Raw genomic sequence first — 16,018 nt, forward strand, 5'->3', positions numbered from 1 at the left:
CTTTTTCATATGCTTATTTTCTATCTATATATCTTTTGAGTTTTCCATATTTTTGTCCATTTTTAATTGGGTTTTCTAATTATTTAGTTTTAAGAGTCCTTTGTATATTTCAGGTGCTAATCCTTTACCCAGATTTTTTTTCAAGATTTTCTCTTTTTCTATGGATTGTTTCTTCATTCTCTGCTTAATGAAATTCAGCTTACCAGTTTTTTCTTTCACTGATCATGTCTTTGATGTTTAAGAAGTCATCTCCAAACCCAGGATCACCTTGACTTTCCCTGTATTATCTTTAAGGAGTTTTACAGTTTTGCATCTTACAAAAGTTTCCAAATAAATGGATAGTTCTTAATTTTTGTTACTGATTTCCAATTTAACTATGTTATAACCAGAAACCTCACTCTGTATAACTTCAGTCCTTTAAAATGTGTTGAAACTTGTCTTACACTTCAGGAAATAGTCAAATTTAAATATTCTACCTGTGCTGAAATTAATTGCATATTAATGTATGTGCTAAAATTGTTGCAGCATGTCCTAGAGAAGCCTATTATATTATTTCCATCTTCTACACTTCCATTGATTTTTATCTATTTTTTACACTTTTTTTCACATCAAATGAGACAGCTATGTTAAAGTCTCAAGCTGTGACTTTGGACTTAATAAGTTATATTAGTTATATTCTTTTTTTTTTTTTGGCTTTTTCTTTTTCTTTTTTTTTCATTTATTTTTATTAGTTGGAGGCTAATTACTTTACAATATTGTAGTGGGTTTTGTCATACATTGACATAAATCAGCCATGGAGTTACATGTTCTTGCTTTTACTTATATTGAGAACATATAATTGAGTACTAAGTCGCTTCAGTCATGTCCAACTCTGCGACCCCATGGACTGCAGCCTGCCAGGCTCCTCTGTCTGTGGGTTTCTCCAGGCAAGAATACCGGAGTGGGTTGCCATTTCCTTCTCCCAACACATCATTGGAAGAATATATATTTAAAATTGTTACATAATATCTTCCTGGCTAAATGAAACCTTATGTAGGCTGTATCCCTAGTCATGCCTTTTATTTTACAGATGGTTTTATCTGACATAGCCACAGGTAGTGAATGTTGTGCCCAAACCTCCGTCAGGAACTGCCAGCAACCAACAGCTCTCGCTCATCAGCCATGTAACAGGAATTGTCCTCGGCTGCAGGGTGTCACCGCGGCCAAGGGCACGTCCCCTTTCTGGACACAGCATCCTTTGGTGAGAGCGGGGTTGCCAAGACCCACGCCCTTGCCAAAGCCGCTCTTTCCCCTCTGCTCTGAGACTCCAGGTACATCTTCGCACTCGCCACCTGTTCTCTGCGGGTTTCTTCTAGCCTCCCTCTCAGTTCTCCAGTAGCTTTTAACTGTCAAATCTGACGTTAAACCTACTTCCATAATTTCTGGTTTTTTTCTTTTTTCTGTCACTTCTTGTGGTTGTTAACTACTGCTTTTTGAAGTTTGGCTTTATCTCCATGATTATTAAGCATGCTCAATCATGTCCAACATTTTGTGACCCTATGTTGTAGCCTGCCAGGCTCCTCTGACCATAGCATCTTTCAGGCAAGAATACTGGCGTGGGTTGCCATTTCCTCCTTCAGGGGGTCTTCCCAATTCTTGGATTGGCAGGTGGATTTTTTTTTTACCATAAATGTAGCAATTTAATGACTTAATGATTTTACTATTAAGAATTCTCTCATGAGTGTATCAGTTTTTTTCTGTATCCAGATGCTGTGTCTGAGGTTTGTTTTGTTTTTTTTTTCTTTGCTTAAACTTTCATTTGAGAATTTGTTTTTTGGAAATAATTGAGAACTAAGATGATGGTAGCTTTCTTCAGAATGAGGTTTTGTTTGCTCTGAAGGACCTTGGTATGCCGCAGTCCCAAAAAATGAAGCTTGAGATTCTTGAGTATCCTCTCTGCAGAGTAAGCCCTTTGGGGACTGCACCCACAAAAAGGAGGCGGTGGTAGGTACCGTGGCCTGTTCTTAGTGCACAGAGGATGGGCTGAAGAGGAAGGTGCCTCCTGCTGCTCCAGAGAAGATACTCCCTATCGCCCTGCTCCCCTCGCCCATCACTCCCTGAGTGAGAATGCAGCAGAGATGCCTTTATGTATCCTGCCACACAGCTCTCAGCTGCAAAGAATGCTGGAAAACTAGCATTTTAAGGTGTTGTAAAGAGTGTTGCAGACAGAATCCTAAGACAAGCCCCATGATCTCTGCTTCCTAGGTGTTGGCATCTCCAATTAGGTTATACTGCATGGCCAAGGAATTACTCAGATCTAATTAAGGTCGTAAATCAGCTGAATTTGAGCTCATAAGGGAGATGATTCTGTGGGTCTCATATAATTACATGAGTTTTAAAGTTTTCTCCAGCTGGCAGCATAAGATGAGAGAGATTCCACGTGTGAGAAGGACTGAACAGGCCACGACTGCCCTGAAGGTGGAAGGAGCCACACGGCGAGGCGTTCTAGTCTCTGGGAGCAGTGAGCACCGCCCCGCCCGCCCTCCCTCCAGCAGCCAGCCATGAAACGGGCTCCATACAGCAGTCACCAGGAGTGGAACTCGGCAAGCAACAGGTATGAGCTGGAAAGCAGTCAAGCCAATGCTTGATTCCTGTCTTACGATACTAAATTGCAGAGATCTCAGCCAGGCCATCCTAAACTTCTGACTTTAGAACTGCGAGACCATAAAGGAATGTTATTTTAAGCCACTGAATTTGTGGAAATAATCCCGTCATTCTTTGGCTTTCACCAAGATTCACAAAGGGGTAAAATGTACAAAGGTTCAGATACTGAGTGGCCAAAGTGAACTTCCAATAAGGTGTTTACTCCAAGGGTTAATAACTGAATTATTTGAGATAAGCTATTCAGTCATGAGGTTTTATGGCAACTCTTAAGAAAGAAATAGGATGGCCCAGTTCTTAAAAATGCCCGTGTTTTAGAGCAGCTGAGGCCCACATGTACCCAAAAAAGATCGGACAGACAGCTTTCATATTAGCTACAGATACCTTTTGAGTAGAACTCTGATTTGACTCAAAATGCAGGAAACTTAAATGTACTAAAATGAACACGCCCTACAGTAAATGAAATCACATCAGCACGAAAGAACAAGTATACAAAATCTTTATAAACTCACATATTTTTGCCAAAAGTGTACAAGCAGTCTCATTTCACTGGGACAAAAAGGAATATTTTTGTTCTCCACAGGTCACTGAAGGAAGTCATTGTACAATTCAGAGAAGCTATACATAGAAAGTGAACTGGGTGTGAAAAACAATAGTGTCACTCACACTGTTTTATCTAATAACAGTATTAACCCACTTGCTAAATAGGCTTTGACTTATAAGAGGCACGTGTTTCCAGAACTGTTCAACATCTCATACTGATAAAACTAAAAATTAGCAACTGTATGAATCCTTTAACAGGGTATTAGCAAAAAATAATATGAAATGGTCTCTTTGCAAAGCCACACATTTACTTTCCTTCCGTGAAAATAACCCATTAGTTAAATTTTGTCAGCCTCTCCTCCAAAAAGTCTGGTTTGCTTTACCAACCCTGGGACCTCACTAGCTGAGCCCACTGCTATTCTCCACTGACAGACTGGCCCAGACCTCAAGTTGTTCAGGACCTGGAATATCTTTATACCCAGAAATGTTCCACTGATAAGGGAGAGTGCTCAGGGGCAACACAGCCACAGGGGGCCCCCCACCATGGGCTCAGCTGCTGCAGTGACGGGACACAAAGGTGAGCCAAGCTCACTCGCCTCCTGCGCTGGGCTCCTGCGGTTACTCACAGCAGGTAAACTGTGGGCAGACAGTAGCTGGGGACATGGCAGACAGGAACCTGAGTCCTTGATGGTGTTGCCAGGCCCTTTGTGGAAATGAATGGAGTAGAGGTGGAAAGTAGCTGCCAGTAAAAAAAAATCATTCCTCCCCCTCACTCTTCCAAACCCTCCATTCCCTCTTTATGAGAACATTCAATCATAATGACTCTTCTCTCTCCTTGTACTAGTGAAAGAAACAAAGTTCTGCAGATACCCACAGTTAAGAGACTTCAAATCCAGCAAGCAAGGCCTTTAGTGCAAATAAAATGAGTTCCCATTAAGGTCAAAATGTTATGTTGTAATTAGGTACCAAGCTGGCTTGATACCTTTGAAGGTCCAATTTTACCTTCCTTAAAATGGTTAAAGTATGTTTCAGCCAATTTCCTTCTGCAAATAGGAGTAGGAACTGTCTAAAACTTCATGTTATTGAAGGCAAAGCAGCCTCACGTCATCTAATCAGCTCAGTTGAATCTATTTTTAAAAAGCAGGACCATTGTCCTATATTCAAGATTTTCTCACATATGTGAGGCATCTAAATTCTATGTTGTTAAAATAGCCTATGTTTTATTAGAATATATTTACCTAAGACCAAAGTTAGGTGAGAAAGATTTTAAAAAAAGAAAAAAACTTCTAAGGCTCCTTCCCTTCCAATGAGGGAAGGGGTGACAAAAATTCAAGTGTCAATTTCCCTTTTCTGGGAAGAGGTTTAGAAAGGCTGGGCTCACCTTCAGAACTCTAGCAGTTCCTTTTGAAATCTATCAGATCTAAAATATAAAAGTCAGGAAAAATAGTTACAAAACTGGGCATTTCTTAAAGACGTAAGACCTTGGTAATACTGGAAGAACCATGTGAAGGAGATGTTTAAAGACAGCTAATATACATTCTTGGTTAAGTGAAGATAGAGAAAATGAGGATGCAACATCTTACATAGATTTTCTTTTTATGCCAGGACATGACGCAATGAGGAGTAGCTGAGGCAGCCTGATCCCTGAAGTGAACTGCTCGGCTATTCTGTTTACCTAAAGAGGTTTGCAAAAGGATTGCTGTGCACAGACTGAGCTACCGTATCTGGTAACTGTTCTCCTGAGAGAACAGAACCACCTGGCAAACTTAAAGGCAAGTGTTTCCATTCTTTTCATTAACTAGGCTGTGTTAAAATTAACATCAAAACCAGATCTGAACCCACCAGCCCACCATGATGTAGTGCAAATCTCGCAGTGGCAGAATACCCTCGGAGAGGCTACACGTTGGTTTCCAGTCCCAGCAAACGTCCCATTCTCTCCACATTCTTGTCAATCGTAGCTTGACACGTTATCTCCTTAGCACATTCCATGGGAAACCAGCCCCGTTCTCCATCTCGAAGTCTTTCCCCTTCAAACCAGCCTGCAAAAAAGAGCAGAGGTCTCAGGGGACACTTAAGTATTTGGAGGAATCTTGATTGTGTTTGGCTCCAAGGGAGGAGCGTAGGGGCAAATTTCAGAGCCAGCATTCTGCCCCAGGTTGGGTGTCAAAGATGATGCAAGGTGAGGAGAGAGGTGGAACAGAGGGAAACCTTTCAAGAGGGAATCAGTGGCATATCATGATGAAATGCAGGACATGATCAGAGGCCCTGAAGTGAACTGGTTGGGAGAGTTTAGGAGCTTGGGCTGACTGAAAGAAAGGAATGATGATGCTTTGGGTACTGAGAAAGTAATTTTTTTTACTTTATTTTTTTATTGAAGTATAGTTGATTTACAGTGTTTTGTTAGTTTTAGGTGTACAGCAAAATGATTCAGTTATACATATATATATATATTTTTTCCCCCCAGATTCTTTTTTTTTCCCTTAAAGGTTACCTTGGTAGTCTCGAACTGTCCTCATTTGTTTTCATTCCTTTATTCTGTTCCATGGCAGTGATTTCCACCACTGTGTATTCCAACTCACTTATCCATTCTTCTGCCTCATTTATTCTCCTGTTGATTCCTTCTAGGTATGTTTTTCACTTCAGTTATTGTATCCTTCTACTCTGTCTGGTTGTTATCTTTTATAACTCTTTAAAACTCTTTGTAACTTCTCTGTGCATCTGTTCTTTCCTATATTCTTGGGTCATCTTTATGATCATTACTCAGAATTCATTCTTGGGTAGATTGCTGATCTCCACATCAGTTAAGTTGCATTTCTGAGGTTTTATCTTGTTCCCTTGTCTGAAACATATTCCTGTGCCATCTCATTTTGTCTAAACTTCTGCGTGTTTTTCTGTGTATTTGGAAGCTTAGTTGTGTTTCTCAAACTTGGAGAAGTGGCGCTCTACGGGGGCCGTCCTCTATGTCTCAGCAGTACACTCCGCTCGCATCACCCAGGGCCAGAGGCTAGCTGGCGCCTTCCCACTGGGAGGTGGGCCCGGGTCTTGGCTCTCTGGTGGGCAGGGCCATGTGATGGGCTGTGTCTACAGGTGGCTGTGGGTTCAGGAACTCTTCAGAGAGCCTGTCTGCTTACGTCTGTGGCCGTGTTCCTGCTCTGTTGGTTGGTTGGCCTGAGGCTTCCCGTTCCTGGAGCCTATGGGATGTTGGGTAGGACCAGGTCTTGGTACGAATAAGCCAATCTGTCAGGCACCAGGGTTGTCATGTGGTTGACCATAACCCAGTATGCCTGCCACCAGTGTCTGTCCAGACAGTGAGCCACAGCTGACTCCTGTTTCCTCAGGAGAACCTCCAAGACCCGCAGGTAGGTCTGATGTAGGTTCCTGTGAAGTCACTGCTTTTACCCTGGGTTCTGCTTACACATGACCTGTGTATGTCCTCCAAGAGTGAAGTCTTACTCCCCCCGACCTGTGGAGAGCCTACACTCCCGCTGGCTTTTGAAGCCAAATCTCTGGGGGCTACTCCTGATGTCAGACCCCCAGGCGGGGAGCCTGAAGTGAGGCTCAGAACTCACTCCTGTGGGGAGAACTCTTGTAATATAATTGTTCTCCAGTTTGTGGGTCACCCACCTGGGCGGAGGGAATGGGAGATCTGCTTGTATCATAAGTGCACCCCTTGATCTTGTTGGGTTTCTTCTTTGTCTTTGGATATATAGTACCCTTTTTTGGTAGGTTCCAGTCTTTTTATTGATGGCTGTTTACCAGTTGTGATTTTTGTGTGCTCGTGAGAGGAGGTGAGATTAAGGGTCCTTCTACTCTACCATCTTGTCCCCCATCTGACTTGAATGAGGAAGGAGGAACCTCTGGAGCGGAGAACTAGGTCACTGGGGGACCAGGAAGGAAGGAAGCATTTCATGGTTCGTTTTGACTAACAGCCATTACTGCAGCCTATTAAAAACATTTAGAAACAGTAATGTGTAGGTACAGGAGAGAGAGGTGCATAGGAGAAAACTAAAGGTCAGGGAACATAAGCACTGACAATAAAGTGAGACCCTGAGTGCTGGACCACCACCACCCCACTGAAACACTCACCATCGCTAACACGCTGATAAATGAGGACCACATCTGCCACCTGCAGAGAGAGTTCATCTGGCTGCTTGGCAGTAAATGACCGAGTGATTTCCACTTGGGTCAGTGCTGAGGGGGAAAGAGGACATAATGAGAAACGAAACAGGGGCAAATCAATAATCTGCATTCATTCAGCCAGCATGGATAGAAAAAAGGCAGGCTTCCAAAAAGAAGCAGAAATTAGTTTCTAGGAACTCCCTTACTTGGCCACGAGCTTCCAAGTTAGAAGCTCAGAATCAAGAGAGGCCTTTTATGATACATGAATCCCCTCAAAATTAGCTTTGATAAGTCATTAGATACATCACACAATACAACCGGAAACAGCCACTGGGGAAACTGAGGCAAGACAGACTGGGTATGTGCCAAGGCCATGCAGCTGAGGATAAAATCCAGAATCTGTGCAGTTCTCCTGGCTCTCACCCAGGGTGCCGCCCCAGCCCACCTAGCAGCACCTGAGAGCTGCCAGAGAAGGGTAGAAATAAAAGAAGTTCCAGCCAAAGGTTAGATCCTAACAATCTTTTACTTCAATGACTTGCTCCTGGCTGACCTGAGTTCTTACTTTGGTTTTTAATATGAAACTTGATTCCAGAGAAATTTCAAGCCAGTCACTTTAGCTTTGACTTTAAGCTGTGATTTGTGAGTGCTCCAGGAGATCCGGTTTTGTTGCCCTAGTTCTTTGAATTTGCACTTCCAGCTAGAATCACCCAGAGCAGCAATGACATCAAAGCAACATGCTTAGCACATGGCACTACCCTTCACTGTGTCAGCTAGGGCTCCCTAGAAAAAATATTTTTAATATTATTTAATAACAAAAAGTCAAAAGGAAGGGTACAGTGATTTACCTTAAGGTTAAAAATACACTTTAGTATGGAGAAGGTTTAAACATGCTATTACTGCCCATTGACAAACTAGAAATGTAGGAGCTTGACAGTACAAGCAAGGCGGTCACTGTAAGTTTAACTTTATTCTCACTATCGTATGTAATGATGCACCTAACCTGCAGGCGATTTAAGAGACTCGGGAGGCTATGCAATGATCTGCCATGTTTACAGAGCAAAGAACTGCACTTCAGGTTGGAATCTGTCCCCTGGTCTTCCAAAGCGGGGTGCACCCAGAGCTGATGTGGGGCAGCAAGGGGGAAACCTTGGGAACTCACAAAGCGGGCAGTGTGGCATTTAACCACTGACAGCCCAGCAGCCAGCAGGGGGCAGAGCTCTCCATTTTTCAGATTGTCGGCCCTCCGGCTACTTACAGGTCCGATCTGGAGGCTGCTTCCCACTGCTGTGTCCCAGCGCAGTTATCCAACGGGCTCGCTCACTCCTAAACGCAGAGAACATCCAGTTGAGAGATTCAACAGTGCTTAGACACAGAATGAAGTATGTTCTAGAATGCAAAAGCTTCTTTTCCCCCAAAACAGGGCAGACATTCTCTATAAAGGTAAGCGGCTGGTCTTCAAAACTCAGGTAAGAGTTATTTTAAAATGATAATCTGGAAAATGTAAATAAGCCCCAAAGAAGTCATTGTCAAGAGATTCTGAATGGATCTGTCTGGTTATTAAGTGGAATTTCTCATATGACAGTTTGTTGTTGTTGTTGAGTCGCTAAGTTGTGTCTGAATCTTTTGTGACCCCACAAACTGGAGCCTGCCAGGCTTGCCTGTCCATGGGATTTTCCAGTCAAAAATACTGGAGTGGGTTGCCATTTCCTTCACCAGGGGATCATCCTGTTAACAAATAGCTGATTACACTAATATAATCACAAAAAGATACTTAGTATCTATCTCTTGCCACTCCCTCCTCTCTCCTCCCTGCACACTCCACCCATTTCCAGATAATGAGAAAACTGAAAAACTGACAGATTTAAAGTCGTTCTGTCCTCCTACAACAAACATTACCAAATGTGAGCCTTAGCCAACTAGAAATTCTCTGTTCTCAGACGCTTAAAGTGGTTTTGTGATTACAGACAAAAGAAATTTTTTAAGGTTTAAAAAGTTTTTTTATATTAAGCTATAATTACATGAAACAATAATTATTTAACTAAAAGATCAAAAGTTTAGGATGAGCAAACATTACTCTGTAAAACAGTAACCCCAAGTTTCTGATTTGGACAGTCAAATATTAGGACTGTGATTAAATAAACCACACAAACATACACACTTCAAAATCTTTTAGGAAGCATTTGTTAGACATACCACTTGAGAGCCATTATTTAAGTTTCCCAAAAGCCTGTTCAAAGGTAAATGACCCAAACCAAGGTCAGTTTCTACTACTACACTCTACCTCTTAAGAAAGGGATGCCTTGTAACAATAAAAAAATAACCAAATGGGACCTAATCAAACTTAACAAGGTTTGTACAGAAAAGAAAACCATAAACAGAATGAAAAGATAACCTGTGGACTGGGAGAAAATACTTGGAAATGCTGTGACCAACAAGGGCTCAATCTCCAAAACATACAAACAGCTCACACAGCTCAGAGGGCTCCCTTGGTGACTCAAGACAGTGAAGCGCAGCGCAGGAGACGGGCTCCATCCCTGGGTCTAGAAAATCAATCCCCGGCTCGGGACAATCCCCTGGAATAAGGGAATGGCTTCACTTCAGTACTCTTGCCTGCAGAATCCCATGGCCAGAGGAGCCGAGTGGGCTAGGGGCCAGAGAGTCAGACTCAACAACTAACATTCTCACTTTCATACAACTCAGTTTAAAAAGACCCAATCAAAACTGGGCAAAAGACCTACACATTTCTCCAAGGAAGACGTAGATGACTAGTAGGCACATGAAAAGATGTTCAACCTCACTAACTATCGGGGCTTCCCTGGTGCTCAGACAGTAAAGAATCTGCCTGCAATGCAGGAGACGCAGGTTTGTTCCCTGGGTCGGGAAGATCCCCTGGAGAAGGAAATGGCTACCCCTTCCAGTATTGCCTGGAAAATCCCACGTACAGAGGTGCCTGGCAGGCTACCGTCCATGTAGTCACAAAAGCTTTGGACTAAACAAGATCACATTATTGAAGAACACACATAAAACACTACACTCTTCTTAAGTGTATACAGATCTGTAAGTGTTTACTTAGGTACAACCACGTACTCACACCCCCAGATCAACACACAGACCTGCCAGGAGGTTCCTTTCTGTTCTTTTCCAATCAATGAACTCCTGCAAAGGTAACTGCTGTTCTGATTTCCATCACACAGAAAAGTTTTGCTTATCTTGAACTTTATGAAAATGGAATGCTATATTGTTGTCCACTTTGATACCTGGCTCCTTTTGTTCAAAACATTCACCCAATATTGAAAACACAAGGCTCATCTCCTCCAAGTTGGCCTCCTCTGAAGCATGAACCACATTTCTGACATCATCGCATTCTGATAATGCTGTCCCTAGGCCCCCCTCCACACAGCCCTGTCACGCTGCTGGGCAGGTACATACTTCCTGAAGGCAAGCGCCTTATCTCTGTATCTGCCTGCACGTAACAGGAACTAGTAAACCCTGACCTCTGCTAACTTGGTACTACTCATCGCAGACTGACCCCATCTTTTAGGGGCTCATCTGTTTCTCAGCTGGGCCACAGATTCCCCCAGGACAGGAACTGGATCCTATAAATAGTGTAAGGGATTGCGTATATGCCAGGTATGGTGCTTTTTTGTATTTAGTGAGTACCATCTCATCTTTACAGCAATTTTGAAAACTGTTATACCATCTCATCTTTACAGCAATTTTGAAAACTGTTACCATTCTTTTTTTTCCCAGAGGATGAAGCTGAAGTCTGGAGTGTTAAGCGCCTGCTCATAGTAAACTGCTAAGGGTACAGTCAGACTGTAAGCCAGGGATCATGAGAGGTGGTGCTCCTTAGCAAGTGCTCACAAAATAACCAGAGGGGCAGGAAGGGTAGAAACTGTAGTCTGCTGACAGACAGACTTACGTAAAAGAAAAACATGAGGTCAGGCCCTGATTGAGTTCATGTGTCAAGTAGTAATACGCACAGTTCGTATAGAAACTCGTGACACCGCCTTGCTTTCAAGAACTTGATCTCTCTCTAATACAGGCCCAGGAGGTTTTATAAGGAGCCAGGAAAGCGCAACCTCTTTTCAAATAATCCCTTTGTTAGGTAAGATTTTTTTTTTTTAACTCAGGCTCAACGAGAATTTCCGAAGTACAAAGGCAACTGAAAACTACAGTATCTTAAGGATGGAAGCGCGCTGTTTGCCAAGCGTAACCTGAAACGATCCATCTGTGTCTCCCATCTGGCTCACCATGGCATCTTCACACGGCCCTTACCGCCGTCTGCAGTCCTCAGCGTGGACCCTTCTCTGGCCCTGAGTGACTGGTCCCAGCGGCAGCCTCACCCTGCAGCCGGCTTCCAGAAGTCCAGATGAAATCTTTCTCCTGTGGCATACTGCCTGGATGCTAATGGCATCCTTTAGACACAGCGGCCCCTCACAGGGACTCCAGGGCACAGAACAAGACACTCCTTGTTGCCTTGCTGAAAGGAGCCGCTTCTTGAAAGGGCTTCAATGGGATCAGCCCCACCCCCTCTGAGATGCCATCAAAACCGCACGACATTACCCGGGGCTTCCACAAATTGTGCCAAGGAGCTCCTGCCTGTCGTGAGGCGGAAGGCGCTGCATCTCTAAGACTGGGAGGAGACTTGTTCTTAGAATTCCATTTTACGTGGACCAAGAAAACCCTGAGCATAGCCATACCCATTATTAAACTTAGATATGAGGTCCAGGGCACTCACAAGCAGACAGCTATTTTCTCTAGGGACAATGAGACAACACAAATTAACAGTCCACACCACACCTAGTTCATTGAGATTTCCCTCTGCCCAAACAAAGTGCCAGAATCAACAACCAATCCTGCTAATGGAGACCCAGGGCAGGTCAACTTTTAAGGCACTTCTGACCCCTCCTCTCAACCAGCATTCACCAAGTCCCTGCCTTTGCGGGAGCCCTGTGGCAGGCAGCGGTTGCTAGGTGAGTGGTACGGGGTGTCTTGCTCTTCACAGCCATCAGTGAGGGATCGGAGCCAAAGACAGAATCCAGCGCATCCTGCATTGTGCTGGGATGGCACCTTCTCCGTAAAACCCATCTGACCGGGAGAGAAAGGAGACCGAGCTGAGGAGGGAACCCTTTGACGTAGATATCTGGAAACGCAGTCCTTTCTGTCTGCATGGCATGAAAGGATGCACCTCCAGTTCCTCCCCACTCAGGGGTCAGCCACCGTAGCACCTTGACCTGTCCCTTACGTGATTATGCGAAGGTTTCAACTTAATTGCACAAGAGTCAAAGATACAGCCAAGCTGGACTTCCATTGACTATCAGGCATCTGCTAAAAAGATGGATACATCCCGAGAAAATGGAAAGCACAGTTTGAAACGGGCAGGAGTGTGGCTTAGGTGGAAGGGAATGAATGCGCCCACGGAGGGCTTCACTACTGGAGGGGGTCATCCTGGTCTTTCAATAGAAGCCCAGAGACTTCAGCCGCTGTTTGACCTTCCTTTATCTCTCTTAAAATGGCATTTGACCAGACACCTTTCGTGCTCCTTCTCACAGCCTACAAATTTACTTACGGTTCCTTTTGAAACTCCTGTACCCATGACCTTTGGAGAAAAAGTCCCCTGAGCCTTCCTAAGGTGATCATGGAGACTGCTGTTTCTGTTCATTCTCTCACACATTCAGTTCAACGAGATGAATTCAATATGTGATCCAGAGAAAACCCACAGGGCAGAAAACATTCTCATGAATGCTATGCAACAAAGGCTTATAAAGCTGTACCAGCTCAATTTATTTTAAAAAAAAGTCTAACCAAACCAGTTCCCCTTGCTCACTAAGAGTTTTTTAAAATTTATATTCTGTGACATGCTATATAGTTAAATTAGTTGTTTCTTGTCTGTCCTATCAAACAGCTCATGAGACCTAGTCTGGTCCACAAATCCTAGAGTTAATTTGAAGTGGGTCAGCTACTACCTGCTTCCTTAAAAAAAAAAAGACCAACGCCATCACGTGCTCTCCTTTTCCTGTATATCAATGATGAGGAATCACCAAAGATTAAGTATCCTGATGGGCACCTACAAATGTAAAAGATTATTAGACGTAGAGTCAACAAATACACCCTAAAATAAATTTTTCCCATACAAAGTGTCATCTCTGGATTTTTCTTAAAGGGTGAAGAGTAAGTTAGACATACTATATACAGTTTTATTCCGTCCTGTTTACTTCCTGTTAATTAAGTCATTAACAGAAGCAGGAAGAGAGCAAAAGACTGCCTGCAAACAATGCCCCTTTATCAGGAGGCCCAGGAGTGGGCTGTCTGCATGGCTGACAGAACTAACCACATCCATTAGGCGTCTAGTTCATCTTGTGAGACAAATTTTGAGAAGGACCTCTGATTACAGCTTAAGGTGATTATATCTTATAGCCAAATAGAAGATAAAAGTTTGTGTTCATTACTAAGCATGTCCTGCACAGGCTGGACCCAAATGCCATCCAGATTCCACTGTGGACACAGGAAGCCAAGGACACCGCTTGCCACAGCCTCACTCCATGCCAGCTGCAGCTGTCTGGGCTTCATTTTAATGAAGGCAGACAAAGGGGCACTCGGGCGCCAGCATTCTTCTTGAAAGGCCAGAGGAAGAAGTGACTGGAGTAAAACACTCTTCCCTCGTACTTTTATCAAGGGTAAGCTTCTGTATTTCCCACAGACTGTTGTCTCATTAATAATACAGTGACTTAAGATCTTTAAAAAGCAAACAGATATAATACCGTATGGCTTCGAGGTACATCCTTAAAACGGTTTAACCATATCCTTGAGAACACATGTTGAAAAACAGGTGGGATTTAGATAACACTTGCTCTAGCAGCACAAAACCACCACCAACAAAATCCCAGTCAACAGAGACGGACAGAGGAGCAGTGTTTCCCTGCACTTCGTTCCAAGTCCACCTTGGCTTGGATATAGGAAAATGAATGATTAATCATGGGGCAATTCCAAAAAATACTCATTGGGAACCTGCTATGTACAAAGTGGGAAACAGACAAAACAGGCTGAGTGTGGGGATTAGTAGTAAAACCATGCAGAACTGGGGAGAAGAGTTAAAGGCTCTGAGGATGCCTCAAAAGATAGAGGCTATGCAGGTGGTCCTGGGGGGAGGGAGGTGGTGGGATGGAAACATGTAGGAAGATGCAATACACTTCCATTCAGGAAGAACCAGTCCAGGATGGATCTGTTCAGACCTCGAAGCATCAGAAATGCCACCAAGTCTCCCAACTGGATAATGTGAAATTAAAGAAACGCACATGTTAGGGGAAGCAGAGGGTACCAGCGACGACTGGTTTCAGAAAGGCTGCATTTCTGAAGGGGAAGGGGAGAGGAAAGGTTACATGTGGGGAAAAATGAAAGTGCACAGATAACAGGTTGAGAAAAATTGAAAAAAGAGGGGTCAGCATGAGAGAGCTGGATGGCTAACGGAATGGCATTAGAAGTAAAGAAAGGAAATCTGGGCTGCTGGGGGTGGTCCGCAGGAAGCCCTTGCTCATCTTCTGATGCAGTGCCCTCCCTGGGCGGCAGAGGAAGACTGTGTACCGAAGATGGTTGAGGAGTGACTCGGAACAGAGCGTCGGCTGCTCAAGCCAGGGCACCATCGATTCCTCTCTCCCTCACGGCCACCCCAGCTCGGCCAGTCCTGACGCGGGCGCTGTCGCCTCTGCCTCCACAGTGTAGTTTCCATCTCTCACAGACCACAGTGCACGCTGCCATCTGATTCATCTGGACTCACATAATAGGACCCTAACTGCTCTCCCCGATGAATCCCCTGCCTCCACACCTGCCTCTCCAGCTTATGTGGTTCTAAACCAGCGCTTCTCAAAATATCTGGGGTGGACTGGTCTTCACCACCCCAGGACCCCCACCCCTGTTCCAATTCAGTGTGGACCACTGTTCTCAAACACAATGAGAATGAGTTGCTGTTGAAATAATCTCACACTAGGATGCTGCAGAAGTGTCAAATTGCTGTATGTCTTTAACCGTTTCCCTCAGGCCGGGCCAGGAGCTCATGTGCGGACTGGCAGCCCACAGGCCCTACTGGAAGAGCTCTGCTGAAACGCTCCAGGCTCCGCCAGCGTCTCAAGCACCCACCCTCCCCTGACCTACTGTGGCCTACTCACTCTCGCGACGTTCTGGCCCAGTTTCCCGGCAGCTGGGACTCGCTGTGCCCTCTGCGTGGACCGTTCTGGCCCTGCCCTTTCCCCCAGGCATCCTCATTCATCCCTCAGGGCTCAGTTCAAACGGCCCGGAGACGTCTTTCTGCGCCATCTGATTGGAGGACATTCTCCACCCGAGCACCTAACGCTCACGCCAGAACACGCTGCCTGACTTTACTGTTGCCTCGGCACTTTTTCCCCCACTCACCTTTAATACTAGATGAAGAGGGCTTCCCTGGCAGCTCAGAGGTAAAGAATCCACCTGCCAATGCAGAAGACATGGGTTTGCTCCCTAGTCTGGGACGATCACACGTGCTGCGGAGCAACTAAGACCGTGTGCCCCAACTTCTGGGCCTGGGCTCTAGAGTCCCGGAGACTCTGGTTGGGGTGGCGGTGGTCAGGAGTGCTAGAACAGAGGGTGGGCGAGACAGAACCGATGGAGAAAAACGAACCAACAAGCGTGGTGCATGCGGCAAGCGCTCGGCATTCTCGGGAACGAGAGCACCAGGAGCCGC

General features: G+C 44.6%; 1 protein-coding gene across 2 annotated transcripts in view; it reads right to left on the reverse strand.

Moving 5' to 3' along the window:
• Positions 1–3,123: 3,123 nt before the first annotated feature.
• Positions 3,124–16,018, reverse strand: part of ARHGEF26 (Rho guanine nucleotide exchange factor 26) — a 130,998-nt gene continuing 118,103 nt past the window's right edge. For both annotated transcript variants that reach the window (XM_065942705.1, XM_065942704.1), the window contains 3 exons: positions 8,558–8,625; positions 7,270–7,374; positions 3,124–5,222 (listed from right to left, as the gene is read on the reverse strand). In XM_065942705.1, the coding sequence (XP_065798777.1) occupies positions 5,080–5,222; positions 7,270–7,374; positions 8,558–8,625 (316 nt within the window). In that variant the 3' untranslated portion in view covers positions 3,124–5,079. The remainder of the gene's footprint in view (positions 5,223–7,269; positions 7,375–8,557; positions 8,626–16,018) is intronic.

Source organism: Muntiacus reevesi, chromosome 8 (genome assembly GCF_963930625.1).
Source record: "Muntiacus reevesi chromosome 8, mMunRee1.1, whole genome shotgun sequence".
Lineage (NCBI taxonomy): Eukaryota > Metazoa > Chordata > Mammalia > Artiodactyla > Cervidae > Muntiacus > Muntiacus reevesi.